Source organism: Alnus glutinosa, chromosome 14 (genome assembly GCF_958979055.1).
Source record: "Alnus glutinosa chromosome 14, dhAlnGlut1.1, whole genome shotgun sequence".
Classification (NCBI taxonomy): Eukaryota; Viridiplantae; Streptophyta; class Magnoliopsida; order Fagales; family Betulaceae; genus Alnus; species Alnus glutinosa.
This window is the reverse complement of record NC_084899.1, coordinates 18,072,996-18,091,447: the sequence shown is the minus strand read 5'-3', so window position 1 is coordinate 18,091,447 and position 18,452 is coordinate 18,072,996. Positions and strand designations below refer to the sequence as shown.

Here is an 18,452-nt window from a genome sequence, read left to right as displayed (position 1 = left end):
ATGAAACTATAAACTTCATAGGAATAGTTTGCTATGTGTCCATGAAAGAGGGAACCAAAAGATAACCAGTTTTTGCTTTGAGGTTCACAACGTTGCAAGTTGCATCTTCTCCAAAACATGCAGCTACAAGTGTACGCCACAATGTAGGGAACCGCTGAAGGGTCGGTCTAAGATTCTCCAAGGTGCACTGGGCAGAAGAACTACTATACCGGTTTACACTACCAGAACTCAGACAACTTTGAATTGGTGCCGGGGCATACATTAGGGTTGCTAGAGCTGCCATCTCCCCCCCTCCTTCAGCAATGTCATCAACAGTATGAATTATTTCGTCTATCTCTAGAATGCTGAGGTTACTTCCAGGAACTAAATTACGTGACATTATGGAACGAGCATTAGAAAGCGAGGCATCATATTCACGCCCCCTAACTCTTGATAAGAGCAACCATCTTGCCCATTGACAATCTCCCTGTACAGATGAATTGTATTGAACACATGTAAGCCCATACACACATTTATTCCAAGGCATTTATGAGCCAGACCATATAAAACTTTAAAAAAGAATGTGATAGGATCAGAGAGCTCTAGGTATGATAGCCCACACATGATATATGAAGAACAAGAAATTAAAATAAATCAAGCAGTCAAGTGAACAGGAAAGGGAAGGTTTTAAATGCAGCAACTCTTTAGAATTATTAGATGAAATTTGCTGTTTGTTTTCTGAATTTCTTTAAGACTCTACAATATCTTTAGATTAAATGATTAAAATGGATGTTGCTGAAACATCAAAACAATGAAGAATTTTAAAATCCATTATTGATATCCTTGAACCACTACGTCAGATTCATAACTTTAGGAATCCAACCAGTATCTATGACATAAGTTTAGAGAGAGAGTTTACAATGTAGCTACTATCACTTGTACATGGTTTTCATAATATATAGATAAAATGGATTAAAAATACAACCAGAACATACAAGCAATCAACTGAACCTCAAGGCACAAACAAGTATAAAAACAGCCAACAAACTACAAAGGTTTTTTTACAAATGTGTGATCAAGGATAAAACTATTAAAGAAGACCCCACATGAAGAACAGTACACTCACTGGATTTGTAGAAACTTACTGCAGCTTCCTGTAATGAACAAAGTGACTCATTATCTAGAACCAGCTTGTGATGGTCAAGATAAAGGTCCAGAAGGTTTGGCAAGTAGTTTTGAGCACAGTGATGTACAAATAATTTATGCAAAGCTTTCACAGTGTCAACATGAGATGGTCCACTACTATCTGAGAATTTTAGATTTGATGAACTCTTGATGTGATCATCCTCAAAAGGAGATTTGTATCCGCTAGTGATGAAGCCTGAACGGGCCAGAAGATGTGCTATCTCTGCTGTGCCTTCCCAGTATTCCTTCATAAAAATGAACTTCCTTGCGAGCTTCTCCTCCATAAGCAACCTTAACCAGATGGAGCACATTATATTGGCTGAAAACCTGAAAATTTTGACATCTGGGATGTCCATGCACACAGCATCTAGTTCTTCAAGAGAGCATAAGTAATTGCCATAATCAGCAGGCTCCCTATTGTACCCAACAGTTGAAGCAGGCTGCAAACTGTCTAAACTGACTTGGAGGTTTCCATCTGATAAAATAGATGTAGGAACCAGGTCCAGGAGTTTAGAGACTTCTTCCCAGTCATTACGGCATACATGGTACTCAAGTTGAGATTCCCATAATACATTAACACCCATAAGAAAAGATTGATCCAGTAGTATCTGTGCAGAAAGAGACATGTAAGTCCATAGTCCAAGCAACTAAACCTTCTATGATACATAAGCAATGGGCGATTTTGAGTAACTTGAAAAGAAAACTCAAAGATGCGAGAAAGCTTTCAGCTTTAAAAGAGATTCAGGAGAACCCTTCTTGCATATATTTTTGAACATGTTGAATGTTAAGTTCAACTAAATCTTAATTTATAGTTGCAATAACTCAACAAAACCTATTTAGATCTCATTGTGAGTATATAGTATGCTTCACTCTTTTTAAGTATCGGAATAATTATGATGCAGCACAATCAGCAGAAACTAGAAGCCAGTGAAAGAGAGAAGAAAGAACGGGAGAGAGTGGAAAGAGGAGAGAGAAGGGGGAAAGAGGAGAAGAAAGTCAGGAAGAGGAACAAGAAGAGACAATTAATAAAATGTTAGCTACTGGAAGGGGAATTTTTTTTTATTCGATAGAATAAACAATTAACAGCTAAAATGGCTTGCAAAAATAATAATAATAATAATAATAATAATAATATTGGGTACTGGTATTTAAGGCAATTGGGCTATTTGGGATAATGGACAAAGCACAAAAGAAATGCTGATACAATTTTAAATGGCAAGCATGATATACCAAAAAAAAGGAAGATAACAAAACTTGAACCTTGGGTAGTTGACCATGTTAGGGTTTATGCCCTAAAAGCCAATTTCTTTTATATGACATTTTCGGTTTATTAAATAAAGTTGTTTATTTTCTGAATTTTATCAAGAACATTGAGCATATCATTGAATACATGTGCATATTATTCTTTATATAAATATAGTCCTTAAGTTATATAAAATATGGTTTAGCCATGTTAATGAGATTATTAAACAGAAGATCTAAGTCATAAACCTTATAACTTATAAATTATAGTTTGTAGTCGGTAACGGAATTGGGCATTCCATTTGATAAGACTGTAACATATCAATCATGATGATCTATCTTGATCATGGAAGTAGACTTTTGATTGATACATGGGTGCGGTAACAATGCACTGAATGGACTACATGAGTTGTTATTCTATATAACTATTGTCAATATGAATAACTTGAACTCGCGACTGCTATAGCATTGACTCTCAATCCTGATAGAAATGTGAAGTGGATGACACTTTGATATATTTAGGAGTGAAATCTTTCATGGTCAAAATCTCGAAGTGTTGAGTTATAACATGTAGCATTGTGGAAACACTACTTTTCAAAATGGAATTCATAATCCTTTGATTTTAATCAAAGTGATATGAAATATCCCATTGAGATGCATTTAATAGGAATTGATTATTCTAAGTCTCTGGCCGAAGCATTTTAGTAAGAAGTAAATAAAATTAAGTGTACTACATGAATATGATTTCAAGAATACAAGAATAATCAAGAAATTAAATCGGGAACTTAAGGATTAAGAGATAATGAATTAAAGTGACAGTTTTATTTATGACTTTAATTCTACTATGGATATTCCATGGAGGGGTCAATTACAATTATAAGAAGTAATTGAGAGTTTTGAGTAATCATAATAAATATTGGAGTGCAATTACAATTTTCTAGTGTAATTAATAGTAACTTGGGACAAGTCATAAGATGACAAGTGTCTTATTCTTATTAGAGCTAATTTTATTTTCCCTTTAGATCCCTTCTTAAGCTGATTATTATACCTTAAGATGTCATTGAGAGTTTAGATTAATCATAATAAATACTGGAGTGCAATTACAATTTTCTAGTGTAATTAATAGTAACCTAGGACATGTTATAAGATGACAAGTGTCCTATGCCTATTGGAGCTAATTTTATTTTCCCTTTAGATCCCTTCTTAAGCTGATTATTATCCCTTAAGGGCTTGACCTAAATTTTTTTTGATAGGTTTTTTTTTATAAGTAATGATAGTTTTATTGAAAGCGTAAGGCGCCCCTACGTACACTAGAAGTATACAACAGGAAACACCTAACTAGAAAGCGAAAAAGAAGCAAGAAATTCAGCAAAGCTGATAGATAAAGGGTACAAATAAGCCATCGACCAGACATACAAGGTATGGAGAAACAACTCTAGCACCTCCTCTAGGGAGCTTTCTAAATTCTCAAAACACCTAAGGTTTCTTTCTCTCCAAATACACCAAAAAAGGCAAATAGACACCATCTTCCAAGAAGTAGCACTCCCAGATCTCCCAGACTTCCACCAACAAGCAACTAAGTCAAGCACAATCCTAAGCATGACCCACGAAATACCAAAGCGGGAGAAAATGTTGTTCCATAGAGCTGAGGCCAGATCGCAATGCAGAAGAATATGGTCCACTGATTCCCCATCCCGCTTGCAAAGACAGCATCTATCCACAATAATTAAGTTCCTCTTCCTAAGATTGTCCAAGGTCAAAATTCTGCCTAGAGCTGCAGACCACGTGAAGAAAGCTACCCTCGGGGGAGCCTGAGACCGCCACACACACTTCCATGGGAATCGAGTACCTCCAGCACACATCATAGAACTAAAAAATGACTTCACCCTGAACACACCTTTCTTGGACAGGACCCATTTAAGACAATCTGCCCTCTCCAAATTCACCTTGGTAGAGCCCAGCACCTGGAAGAAAGAGGCAAAAACATCGACTTCCCAATCATGAGCCTCTCTAATAAAGCTCACGTTTCATTGAATGGACCCGCCCAAGCTCTCCAAATTATCAACCACTGACGCATCCTTCACCTGAGCAATGCCAAAGAGATTAGGAAACACTTCTTTCATAATCGAATCTCCACACCACAAGTCATGCCAAAATCTAATCCTACTCCCATCCCCCACCTCAAATCTAAGGAATTTGGAGAAATTCTCCCAACCTTTCCTAATAAACTTCCACAACCCTACTCCAAACGCCCCAGCAACCTCTCGGGAGCACCACCCACCCCACAAACTTCCATACTTGGAGTCCACCGCGACTCTCCACCAAGCATCTCTATCCATGCCAAATCGCCATAACCATTTACCTAGCAATGCGCGATTGAACTGAACCAACTTCCTAATGCCAAGCCCCCCATTCGAAATTGGAGTACAAACCTTTTCCCAACTCACCAGATGGTATTTAAAAACTTCACCCATGCCACCCCAAAGAAAATCGCGTTGCAACTTCTCAATACGAGAAGCAACACTCACCGGTATAGGGAACAGAGACATGTAGTACGTAGGTAAGTTAGAGAGCGTACTCTTGATAAGGGTCACTCTCCCTCCCTTAGAGAGGTATAACCTTTTCCAACTAGCCAACCGTTTTTCAACCTTCTCAATAACTCCATCCCAAATACGAGTAGACTTGTAAGGAGCCCCCAATGGAAAACCCAGATACATCACAGGCAAATAAGCAACTTCACACTCTAAAATGTCGGCTAACCTTCCCACATTGGCGACATTCCCCACTGGAATAATGCTGGATTTGGCCAAGTTAACCTTAAGACCCGAAACAGCCTCGAATAAGAGCAAGAGACCTCGCAAAGACCGAATCTTGGAGGAGCTAGCATCACAGAAAATCAAAGTGTCATCAGCGAACAAAAGGTGGGAAAAAGAAGCATCGCCCACTCTGAAACCATCCAACACACCCCCACTCACTGCCGCAGTAATCATGCGACTCAGCGCCTCCATAACAAACACAAACAAAAGGGGAGACAAAGGGTCTCCTTGCCTTAGGCCTCGAGAGCTGCTAAAAAAGCCGTATGGTGAGCCATTAACAAGCACCGAAAACTTTGCAGAAGAAATGCACCGAACTATCCACGAACACCATTTTCCCCCAAAGCCGCATCTCCTCAACATATATAACAGAAAATCCCAATTAACGTGATCATAAGCTTTTTCTAAATCCATTTTGCAAACGACTCCCGGCTCCCTTGATATAATTCGACTATCAAGGCATTCATTCGCAATAAGGATTGGATCAAGAATCTGCCTCCCTTTGATGAAAGCACTCTGGGATTTGGAGATAACCTTGTCCATAACCGTCTTCAATCTGTTGGCCAAGACTTTAGCAATAATCTTGTAGATACCTCCTACAAGGCTTATGGGCCGGAAATCTTTGAGAGACAAAGCTCCTGGAGTCTTAGGAATAAGAGAAATAAAAGAAGCGTTCAAACTCTTCTCAAAAACTTCTCTAGCATGAAACTCAGAAAAAACCTCCATAATGTCCAAGCGCACCACCTCCCAACATGCTTGGAAAAAAGCCATAGAGAAGCCATCCGGACCCGGCGCTTTGTCGCCATTAAAAGTAAACACTACCTTTCTAACTTCCTCCTCCTCAAAGGCTCTCTCCAAGCACCTTGCTTCTGACTCTAAAATGGCATCAAAGGAAAGATCATCCAACCAAGGCCTCCAACTGTGCTTCTCAGAGAAGAGATCTTTATAGAACTGAACCACATGCTCCCCTATCTCTGTCGGATTAGAAGAAATGGAATCTCCGATCAATAAGGAATCAATAGAGTTATACCTTCTGTTTGAATTGGCTATAGAATGGAAGAATTTTGTACATTTATCTCCTTCTTTCAACCACGTCACCCTGGACTTTTGCCTCCAGCAGACCTCCTCCAACAGTGAGCATCTCTCTAACTCACTGACAACCTCTAGCTTCTTTTGAATTTCCCCCTCAACCAAAGCCCTACTGCCTTCCACTGTATCAATCGCCTGAAGCTCCTCAAGAAGCTTTCTCTTGTTCCTCTCCACATTACCAAAGGCCTCTACATTCCACGTCTTCAAATTAGATTTGAGGGCCTTTAGTTTACATGCAAACACAAAGCTAGGAGAGCCATGAAAAGAGAATGAGTCCCACCATTGTTTCACCAACCCCACAAAACCATCCACCTTGAGCCACATATTCTCAAACTTGAACGGCCTACTTCTTGCAGAAGAGTGAGCACAATCGAGGAGAATAGGAAAGTGGTCAGAGAAAAGGCGAGGAAGCCTCTTCTGAGACGCCTCAGGAAACCTATCTTCCCAATCAGGAGAGACAAGAAAACGATCAATTCTGGACCAAACAGGAGGATCACAGGAGATCGACCACGTAGAAGAACCTCCAACGAGCGGAAAATCCATAAGACCCTGGTCAGAGATAAAATCACAAAAGTCCCTCATGGCAGACACACTACCATCTCCAGATCTTTCGCTAGGGAACCTAGTAACATTGAAGTCTCCCCCTATACACCAAGGCAAACTCCACCAACTCATAATCCCAGCCAGCTCATCCCAAAGACCCCTCCGATCAACCCTGCAATTCGGACCATACACGCCCACAAAACCCCACTCAAAGTGATCATCAACATTCCTGAAAGAAACTGCAAGTGTGAAACTCCCCACGCACACATCCACCTTTTCCACCACCCTCTTATCCCACAAGATAAGGATACCCCCTGAGGCCCCACTAGCATCCAAACAACACCAATCCACATAATTACACCCCCAAAGACTATGCACAAACTTCCTAGAACGATCCTTAACTTTTGTTTCTTGGAGGCAAATAAGATCCACCTTCCAATCTCTGAGCAAATTGCAAATCCTTAAGCGTTTACGCCTATTATTCAGCCCCCTTACGTTCCAAGAAAGAATCTTCGGCTTCATGGCACTACTACTAACCCCCTTGCCCTCCTATTACCGCTACTCAAACCGGAACCTTTGGCATCATAGTTAATAGAGCTCTCCAAATTCTTAATCTCCCTCTTACCCTTCGTGCGTCCTTTACCCAAGCGACGCTCCTCTTTTCTCTCCTCTTCTATACAAGTCAGAAAAGCTAACAATTGCAATTTATGCCCCACGAATGTCATCCCAACAATGGGATAAATCTCATTAGCACTCTGCATCACCCAGTCCGAGTTCCCCAAGCCACCCAAGTCTAGAGAGTAGGCATTGAGAGGAGAACCCACATCAACAGCCCCTCCCCCCTCCTTGAACTCCACCAAACCAACTTCCCCGGGAGTAATGCTTCTTGAGGCCTCACCCAACAATCCAACCTGCAGACCAGGGGACACTGAGTCCACCACTGGCCCCCCCATCCACTCACAACCTTCCCCTCCAGCACTGCCAAAGCATGGAACAATCTCCATATCCACCGATTGATGCCCACACACGTTCCCTGACAACTCCCGAGGCACACTTAGCATATCCACACTCCTCAACTGCGAAAGTGCCGAGTCTTTCACCCTCACTATACCACCCTCTAAGCACAAGACAGGGATCTCATTATCCCCTGCTGCACCGGACCCAACTATCAGCTCCCCCTCCCTCTGCTGACCCGGTTCCTCCCTCTGCACCGCCTCTACCTCCACCTGCACCTCAGAGCTACTAAGGGGCGAGAAGCATCTATCCAAGAGCCTGGACTGTCCTTGGAGCTGCCCTTCACCTACACCCAGAGCTGGAGTCGATGTCTGACAGTCAGCGACCAGGCTCTGAGGACTATTCTGAGAACCATTCCCCCGTGCGTCTGGATCTGTGCCTACCGAAACCAGCGCAGATGACTCCCTCACCGGCAAACGAAGCTGGCCATCGAGAGAAGAGGAGGCGACGACATGTCCCAAAGCCGGAGCCCACGAAGAGGAAGAGGCACCAGGCGTCAGGTTCTCGGCGTCCAAGCCCGGAGTCGAAACAGCCCCATGAATATGCACCGAACTCGCATGGGCCCAAGGGGGGCGGAAAACTTGATCCACCTTAGCCCTCCACTCCATAGCCTGGTCTGGACAATCCAAGATACCTTTTCCTTTAGAAGCCCTGGCTGATTTGGATAATGCAATAGTTTTCGATTTGGGCTTAGGTTTAGATTTGGGCCGAGCCACTTTGAAACCCACCACCCGGGCCCTAGAAGAAGCTGCACGACCCAAACCACCACCATCAACCAAGGCCAAACCCTTCAGCCAAAAGTCAATCTCCTTTTGCATCCTTTCTAACGACTCTCTGAGTGCACCCACATCGAAACTTTCACCACAAAGGCTGTTGCGTGCTGCAGGGAGAAACATTGCTTCGGCTGCACCATGCCTAGTGTCAGACGACTTTCCCAATGCAACAGAGGGTCCAGCTTGAGCCGCTGTCGAAGTCGGAGCCGTATCCGGAACTGGAGCTATCTCACCCGCCGCTGTTCCTTTGATAGGTAAGAGATCAATTTTATATAAAAAGCGTAAGGCGCCCCTTAATACACTGGTAGTAAAGGGCTTGACTTAAATACACAAGGAGAAACCCCATGTGGCCATGTAGTACAGTGATAAGGTTTAGGTTTTCCAAGTTCTAATTTGATAATGAACCCTAGTGCGACCTTCACTTGGAAATACAAGCCTATTTAAAGGGGTCTAGTGTAGGCATTTGAGCCCACACTCTTGGTCTCATAATTAGAATTGAGGAGAATGTTTAGAAATCTCAAAACCCTAGCCTACATGTGCAAGTTGAAGGAGGACCAAGAGGATTCAATTCAGCCCCAAGAACACCAAAGTAGCAGACTTTTGTGAGGTATTGTTCTTGCCTTGTAAATTTTTGTTTTACATGATCTAATGCTATGCTTTCTTGATGCTTGCTATTGGAATTTTTCACTGTATCTTCTGAGATATATTCCCTACAGACTAGACCTGGACTGACAGAACCTCCAGGAACTTGAGCTAGATGGGCTTGCTGGTAGCACAGACTGGGTCCTCACGGTCTTGCACTCACTATTACTTTGGGCCTCAGTTAAAACCAAACAAACAATCTAGCTCGCAAACAACTAATAAGTACACGTATTCTGCCTCTTTTACAACTTTCCTTGTGTTGACCTGCTGACTAACTTCTTCCCAAAACAAAATTTCATGTCTTTGTGCTCTTAGACAATATCAATGGGAGCAAGAGTTGGGATGTGGATGCAGCATGGCTTGATGCAGTTCGTGGTGCGACTTCCAGTAGGGTCTACAGTGACAGGACGACACGACGGCAAGGTTTGAGCTCGGTGGCACTACAATTTGCCCTCATGTTGGCGAAAAATGGTAGATGTTCTCTACATTGATTGGGTAGCTGAAACAGTGCTGTACAGGTTGAAGGCTGACGGGGAGGAAGACCAACAAGAGTGTTGTGGTCAGCGGCACTGTGCAAGACGGTGGCTTGGGGCAGTGCAGCGTGAAAGAGGTTTGGGTACCATGTGGTGGCTGAGATTTGAAGCAGTGGTGTTGTGCAAAACAGTGACTGGGAGTGGTTGTACTGGACGGAGCATTTGTGGTTGCCGACGAAGGGTGTACTGCCATGGGACGAAATGTATGGTGGTTGGGTCTGGTGTTGGGGGTGGCAGCGCGGTAGCATGGGGTGGGCAGTCCTTTGTGGGTTGTTGGTGGCAGAATGGTGGGTGTTTTGCGATGGGCTCCGGTGGGTGGGATTGTTGATGGTTGATTGGCGATGGTGTAGGTTCGGTGGTGAAGAGGATTGGTAGTTTTAGTGGTTGAAAGTAGGGGACAGAGGAGAGAGAAGAAGCGATTGTGAATCGCTTGACTGTTATAGGAAACAATCAAACCTGGCTCTGATAAAAAAAATGATGCAGCACAATCAACAAAAACTAGAAGCCAATAAAAGACAGAAGAAAGAATGGGAGAGAGGGGAAAGAAGAGAGAAAAAAATCGGGAAGAGGGGAAAGAAGACAAGGAGATACAAATGTTCATTATTTTATTCATCAAAAGCAACCATCAACATACAAAATTATGCTTAAATAGAGTAGGGATTAAACCGTAACCCTGACCCTAGTGACACTTGGGCAGCCCACTAAAATAACACAAAGCCCAAAAGTTAACATAACCAGTCTGAAAAATTAAAAACAAAACAAATAAAATGCAAAAAAACAAAAGTGCCCATACTAACATCTCTAGATCTCAATCACCTAGCCACAAAGTCAGAGGTTGGGCTCTCCTCTGATGTCGGTGTAAATACACGTGTGATCGGTGGCCTGTATCTGGTGTCCGCACCAAATTAGGGATGAGCAAGTGCTAAACAAAGCCCTAAATATAGATTGCAATATGTGCACTTATCCAAATTAAGGTTTTTTTTTTTTTTTTTTTTTTTTTAGGGGCAAGAAGAAAAGACTATAAAGTGAAACATACAACCATTACAAAACGAAGTCCTCTGTTACAAAGCCCCTTTTTTGCTTAAAATTTTTGTATAACACAACATCTATCTTCTTTTTCAAGAAATAAACTTCATATAAGAATTAACATAACAAACAAAAGCTGCTTTCACTTGGTAGTTGCAATAGAAGTTCAACCAAATTACCACAGATTTGCTGGCAATATTGAATTCAGCTTTCATAAACTAGGATATGAAGGTTAGCTCTCTCTTTCTCTCTTTCCACCAGAGAGAGAAAGAGAGAGCTAACCTTCATATTCAATTTTGAATATACATTGATGTTCTCAAAAAGGTCAGCTATCCAGAAAGCAAAAGAACAGCATCAAAGGCAGAAAAAAGTGTGCCTCTTTCTGAACTAATCTTAATTTCAAATAAAATACAAGAGAGGGAAAAATAAACTACAGAAGTGAAGTCCAAGCGGAAGTGTGGATAGAAAGAAGGATAACCATCTATGTCCAATATCATATATTACGAGTCTAGCAAAGATCTATATTCTTTATTACATTAGGGAGCAGCATTATTGCAAGTGGCCCGGCCTTTGATCTAACGAATAATTTCAAAATGGAACTTTGGGTTGTAGACAATCAAATTATAGCCCAATTTTTGTCATTCCAAGACTCTATGAACACCATAATTAGGAAGGATTCACTTATTACAACTTATTACTTATATTTATCAATTTCAGAAACTCCACCTGCACCTTAATATGACACTCTGGCAAGCTTAACTTTTCTGCATCAAATGCAAGGGAGACTCTGCATAATATGCCTTGGTATAGCTTAATTGACAAACCGAAAAAGAAAAAGAAAAAAAAAAAGAGAGGAGAAGACAACACAGTTGGAAAAGGGGGCATTTAACGCAAGCTCTAAGTAGGGACCAGGTCAGCATTAAATTTTCCTTTCACTCAGGTTTCAGCACAACAGAGCGACCTTTAAATAAATCAAGTAATAGAGTATCTGTCAACGGTAATATTACTTGAAGAAAGAAATAAGAAGTAACTTACACGATCAATGGTTCTTTGATCCCAAGCATTTGACCAGATAGCAGCAGCAGCCCAGTATCCAGCATGAGCAGTATCTTCATCAACCGCAGGAACAGAAGAGCCCAGATTGACATTTGTCCATGAACCTAAAACAACTCCATCAATCTCACCACACTCAATTATCAGATTGTCGAACAAATGTGAATGCAAAAGGTGCAGATAAAGTCCCCCTGGTGAATTTGAACTTGATGAAGTTCTCACGAATTCTTTCTGTCGGCCAAGAAAGGTTTTCCAGAAACTACTGCTTGGGTAGAGCCTCTCCAAAAAAAGAAAAAGGAAGTCTCAGCTCCATTGCTGTCATATTGGAACTTAAAATCGAAATGCACATAACCGTATGAGAAACATAAGATATACAACAGTAGAAGTTCCAGTTACCTCAATGATTGATATCCTATCCAATATCTTCCATTCATATGGTCCCAAGTAACCACATTTTTTCATCTCCACAGCAATTTCTGCTCGAAGGGATCTTCTTACGGTGCCAAACAATAACTGCCTGAGGTTGGTTTCAATGTCCTCTCCAAGCCTTTGCAGCGTAGCTACAGCAAGTCCAGTTTCACCCTGTAGATCGTGTTAATATTAGTTAGGAAAGATAATGACAGTAAATGATGTAATCTTCATGTGGAAACCAGTTATAAGCTACCTTCAAAAATAGGTCATAAGCAATAGCTCTTCCAATGTCACGAACTTCAGTGAAAGAATCAACAGGCTCTTTGTCATCGACTAAACCACTCGAATGATGAAGATGCAGTTGAAGAACTGCTAAAGGGAGACGACCAGAGAGTAACGCATCTTTGACCACAGTTTTTAGGTCCAGATTATCTAGCCTCCAACGAGCAATCATCTCCTTGGGATTTTCTAAGGGGAGAATTTGCTTTTCCAGCACTCTCCCTTGCAGCACAAGAGCAGATACTTCACTTAAATCCTCTGTGTCCAAATGGGATTCAGCATCCACAGGCATCAAAGCAAGGTTCTCAGCAGTGATGGAGCCTGAGGACACAGGAAAATAAATTTCAAGTTGGTTTGAGGTCTCTAATGATGCACCATCTGTAGAAAGACTAGAAAGATGACATTCATCTTGGGTTAAATCCATATCCACCAAACTTGATGCTTCCCTACCATCCACCTGCAATATAGCAATATAGCAATAAGGTATTACTAAAACTATAGTGATTTGAGGCAAGCAAGAATTACAGAAATATCTAGAGTAGCAGGATCACAAAACACCTTACCGATCCTTGGCCAGGCCTCTTGAATTTTGAACTAAGTTGATATTGCAGATTTCGAACAACCTCTAGAAAGTGAGCCATCTCACTAAGCCTTCTTGAATTTCCCTGATCTTTTTCTACTTTCTCTGGTCTAACTGGTGGAAGAGAAAGTATGTGAGTCCTACTAAAGCCCTGCAATATGTAAGCATCTTCCCTGTGCTGTAGTAATCCATATCTACGAATCATTTTGGTCGCAAAGCATGTGGCCAATGCAAGAAGCCTACAAGATGGAATTGAAAGAAGTTCCAAAAAATGATTGTAGAATAAAGAAAAAAATTTAATAAATACAAAAGATACATTAAATACATAGATTGCACTTCTGCTCATCTTTTTTTCCCCCCTTGAAAGCATAACTATTTATTTTATATCCCATATCAAAGAAATTCCCAGCACAGGATTCACGAGGGATCCACTGAACATAGTTGACACCCAAAATTAACATTGGGATTCTATGACACATGACAAATTGCTAAAGGTTTAGTTAATCAATCAATTATGACTTACAGCAGGTCTGGATAGACCATACTAAAGCAGACATCACCATACCATCTGTGCCAGCCATTTTCCATAACCAAACACTAGGGGCTCATTTGGCAAATCGGTTTCTCTTTTCTTCCTTTTTTCTGAGAACTGTTTTTGAGAACAAAAACTAAAAACTGTTTTCAGTTGTTTTTTCGTTAAAAAAGTGTTTGGCAAACTATTTTCGGAAACAGTTTCTGAAAATATAAAAGAGTGCTTAAGGTGTTTAGACAATTGTTTTTAAAACATTTTTCACTTCAGAAGAAAATACAACTGTTGGGTGAGTTCAATTTTGTGTTTTTACATTTTTTTTTCAACTTTGTGTTTTTTATTTTCAATTTTGGATCTCCACTTCTTCCATATATTCAACATCAATAGCACAAGTGGCATCAAACACATGCATCTGTCCAATGTATGTTCATATTCAACAACAATAAATTACAATCCAAATAGACCACTGAACGAACAGCTCTTTTTTTGATAAGTAATAAACCAATCTTATTAAAAGCGTAAGGCGCTCCTAAGGACACCGGTAGTATACAAGAGGAGACATCTAACTAGAAAGAGAAAAACGAACAAGAAAATCATCATAACTAATCATCAGAGGAGACACAAAGGCCGCAGTCCAAACGTACAAAGTATGGAAGAAAAAGGAAATAATATCCTCTAAGAATCTCTCCAAATCCTCAAAGCTCCTATTATTCCTCTCCCTCCAAATAGTCCAAAAAAGGCAAGTGGGCACCATTTTTCACACCGCATCACTCCTAGGCCTTCCAGCCGACCACCAATATGCAAACAAGTCGATAACCCATCTAGGCATAACCCAAAACATCCCGACGCGGCAAAAGAGAACACTCCACAAAGTAGGAGCCACATCACAATGAAGAAGAAGATGGTCCACTGACTCCCCATCTCTCTTACACATGCAACATATATCTATGACAATAACACGCCGTTTCCTGAGATTATCCAAAGTAAGAATTTTGTCTAAAGCTGCCGACCATGTGAAAAAGACTGCCCTTAAAGGAGCCTAAGTCTGCCACACGCTCTTCCAAGAAAAGTGACTCCCTTCAAAACACAAAGAACAGAAAAATGACTTAACCTTGAAAAGACCTCTTTTGGAGGGAACCCACCAAAGCTTATCTTCACTACCTCTTCTCACTGTAACTGAATGCAAGACTTGTAGAAAAGACGCAAAAACACCCACCTCCCAATCATGCGCCTCTCTAGTAAATGCCTTAGATGCAGTCTAGAAAAGAACAACATTCTTAAATGCCTTGGAATTGCAACCACACGATTTTAAGAGGTAATTAAAGACCACAAAAGCAAATATCGTTTCTCTAGGTGTTGCCTTAAGTCATACCCATTCTGGCATCAACACATGATGTCTTGTCTGCTTGTGGCTTCTCCAACAAGCCATATGTTAGACCAAAAAATTATTCAGCAATGCTCAACCTTCATCTTCATCTACATTTTCTTAGAGAAGCATCAACCCCCTAGCATACACATCGACCCTTGTACTGATGGAATTGAGGTGAAGAAACAGAAAGAAACAATAACAGTTCGTATCCCCTTTTCTCCCCTGTTCTGAGCTTGGCATTTTCTGCAGAATTTTGCAACCGTTGGAGCTCATTTGGCAAATTGGTTTTTATTTTTGTTTTTGAAAACTGTTTTCGAGAACAAAAACAGAAAATCGTTTTCTGTTGTTTTTTCGTTAAAAAAGTGTTTGGCAAACTATTTTCGAAAATAGTTTCTGAAAACAAAAATAATGGTTAAAGTATTTGGACAATTGTTTTCAAAACAATTTCTTCTTAAGAAAGAAAAATAGACTATAAGCTATAAAAGTAAGTCTGACTCAATAGACCAATATATAAAATAAAACAAGGGAAAAAAACATCAACTCCATAAACATCATGGACACATATCCATTAACAAATTTGGTTTGACAAAAAAAAAATGATGAGGATACATCCATAAAACAAAAATGTAGATTCAGATCAAACAGAATTAAACTTGCTTGGAGAAATCTCAACAAAAAATCCTCAAAATTAATTTTTATAGGAGTTATGAAGAGCCACAGGCACCACCAATTTTCATCAAGACAGAAGGAAGCCATCCAGATATAAGATAGATTTTGCAGCTAGGATTAAGAATATAACCTTAGTATAGGGCCTATAGGCCTTCGTGTACTTCTTCTCTTTTTTTTCTTTTTTTTTTTCTTTTTTTTTTTTTTTTTTCAGAAGATAGGCTTCAAGGCCAATGCCACTTCAGATCCTCTCAACCGTTCACAGCTTCTTCTTTTTTTTTTTTTCCCAAACAGCCCAACCTCTCTTTGAGGCATTCTATCAAACACCTTAGCCTCAAGATCCTCTCCTGTCTTTTCTGTCTTAATCTTATTTTCTAATATGGCCAACGCCATTTCAGTTCTCTCACCGTTGCCGTTTTCCCTTTCAAAAAAAAAATCGCACCTTTTTCTCAAACACGGCAGTTCCACAGCCGTGGTCGTTGCCGCACCTTTTCTCAAAAAAAAAAAAAAAAATTGCCGGTCCTTCTCTTTGTTCTTCTGTCTTTCTCTTTATTCTTCCAAAAAAATAATCGCCGGTCCTCCACCATAGATTCCCTCTCCCTCTCACTGAATATGTCGTCTTCTCTTCCTTTCTTTTTTTTTTTTTGCTTTTCGTAGTACCAAAAACAAGAAGAAATCCTGTCCTTTTCTTCCTAAGGGAGAGAATAGGAGAAAGAAAGAAAGAATGGACACTGGAAGGAGATGTAGCAGGTGAAAATGAACGAGCACTTGGGGAAATGAATGCGGGAAGGGAAGGAGATGTAGCAGGTGGAAATGAAGAAGGATTTGAAGAGCTTGCTATGCAGTTCTCATGAATCGAACCACCGTCCTAGTGCACTGTGCTTGTTACTGTGCACTTAAACTGAAAGTGCATTTAGCTTGTTTTTTTTTTTTTTTTTTATAAGTAAATAGATTTATTGAAAGCGTTAAGGCGCCCCCTTAGTACACTGGAAGTATACAAAAGGAAACACCTAACTAGAAAAAGAAAAACAAACAAGAAAATCAGAATAGCTAATCGACGTAGGTGACACAAAGGCCACCATCCACAGATACATCGTATGAAAAAATGAAGCTAAAATATCCTCCATAGAATTCTCCTGATCTTCGAAACACCTAAGATTTTTTTTCTTTCCAAACACACCAGAAAATGCAGATAGGCACCATCTTCCAAACCGCAGTACTCCTTGGCCTTCCAGACTTCCACCAACAAGCAAATAAATCGATAATTCTTTTAGGCATAACCCAAGACATACCAAACCGAGTAAAAACGTGAATCCACAAAGTGGAAGCCACATCGCAGTGAAAAAGAAGATGATCCACAGTTTCCCCATCTCTTACACAAGCAGCATCTATCTACAATGATGATATTCCTCTTCCTGAGATTATCCACCGTAAGTATCTTGTCTAGGGCTGCCGACCACGAAAAGAAAGCCGCCCTCGAGGGAGCCTGAGTCCGCCACACACTCTTCCAAGGAAAGCAACTACCTTTAGAGCCAGCCAAGGAGTTGAAGTAGGTCTTGAGCTTGAACACACCTTTCTTGGAAGGGACCGACTAAAGCCTATCTGCACGATCTCTATTCATTGTGGCTGAATTTAGCTTGTTTTCGTTACTGTAGATAAAACATGTTTTCGGAAATAGGTTGAAATTGTTCTCAGATTTCGTGTTTCACTTGTTTTTGTTTTCACCCATTTTGTGTTTTAAAACAGGTACCCAAACGCAAGGCTACAGTGAAAAAACCGGTTTTGCTGTTTTGGAAACAAAAAATCTGTTTCCAAAACAGCAATCAAACAGGCTCTTGGTTTTGTCAACTCCATTATTGTGTGCTTCTTGTTTTCTTTAGTCTTCTAGCAGCCATGGTGTGATAGTGTTGCTGGAGTATTCAACCAACGTATACATATCTCTCGCCTTTCCTTCTCTCCCTCTCCCCACCCCTCTCTCTCTCTCTCTCTCTCTCTCTCTCTCTCTCTCTCTCAATTTGGTGGGGCGAGGCCTTAAAAATTACCCAGATGGTCAAGACTCTTCTCACATCTTTGGCCTGAAAATTTTTGCCAGGACGCTCGCCCGCCCACCCCTATGTTCGCCACTGATCCCACGACTTCACCCCTTTCCCTCACCATCATCACCGATTCCTTTCTCACACCATCTCTCTCTCTCTCTCTCTCTCTCTCTCTCTCTCAACACTTCTCTCTGGTCTGGTGCAACTTACAGAAAGTCATTCACACAACAGCACATAGTTATCAAAACTAATGTATTTCATTTCCCTCTATAAACACCATACAAGGCACATAGTAACCATCTTCCACACAGCAGCACTATACGGATTGCCAGAAGTTCATTAACAAGCAAATAGATCAACTGCACGTCTAGGCATAACTCAAGACAAAGCAAAACGACTGAAAAGACAATCCAAATGGCATAAGCCACATAACAAAGAAGAAAAAGATGGTCCATGAACTCTTTATTTCTCTAACAAATGCAACATCTATCCACCACAATGAAGCGTTGCTTCCTGAGGTTATCCATAGTAAAGAGCTTACTTGGAGCCAACGACCACGAGAAAAAGGCCGCCTCAAAGGAGCTTTAGACCGCCACACACTCTTCCAAGGGAAGCAACAACCTTCACTACAAACCAGGAAGCAATAGAAGGATTTCACCATAAACAAACCTCTATTAGAGGGGACCCACC

At 40.8% G+C, this 18,452-nt stretch overlaps 1 protein-coding gene across 3 annotated transcripts in view; it reads right to left on the bottom strand.

Annotated features, from left to right (window-relative positions):
* Positions 1 to 18,452, bottom strand: part of LOC133857165 (uncharacterized) — a 60,371-nt gene that overhangs the window by 18,896 nt on the left and 23,023 nt on the right. For all 3 annotated transcript variants that reach the window (XM_062292309.1, XM_062292308.1, XM_062292310.1), the window contains 6 exons: positions 13,146 to 13,401; positions 12,557 to 13,039; positions 12,289 to 12,474; positions 11,875 to 12,171; positions 1,125 to 1,772; positions 67 to 466 (listed from right to left, as the gene is read on the bottom strand). In XM_062292309.1, coding sequence (XP_062148293.1) covers positions 67 to 466; positions 1,125 to 1,772; positions 11,875 to 12,171; positions 12,289 to 12,474; positions 12,557 to 13,039; positions 13,146 to 13,401 — 2,270 coding nt within the window. The remainder of the gene's footprint in view (positions 1 to 66; positions 467 to 1,124; positions 1,773 to 11,874; positions 12,172 to 12,288; positions 12,475 to 12,556; positions 13,040 to 13,145; positions 13,402 to 18,452) is intronic.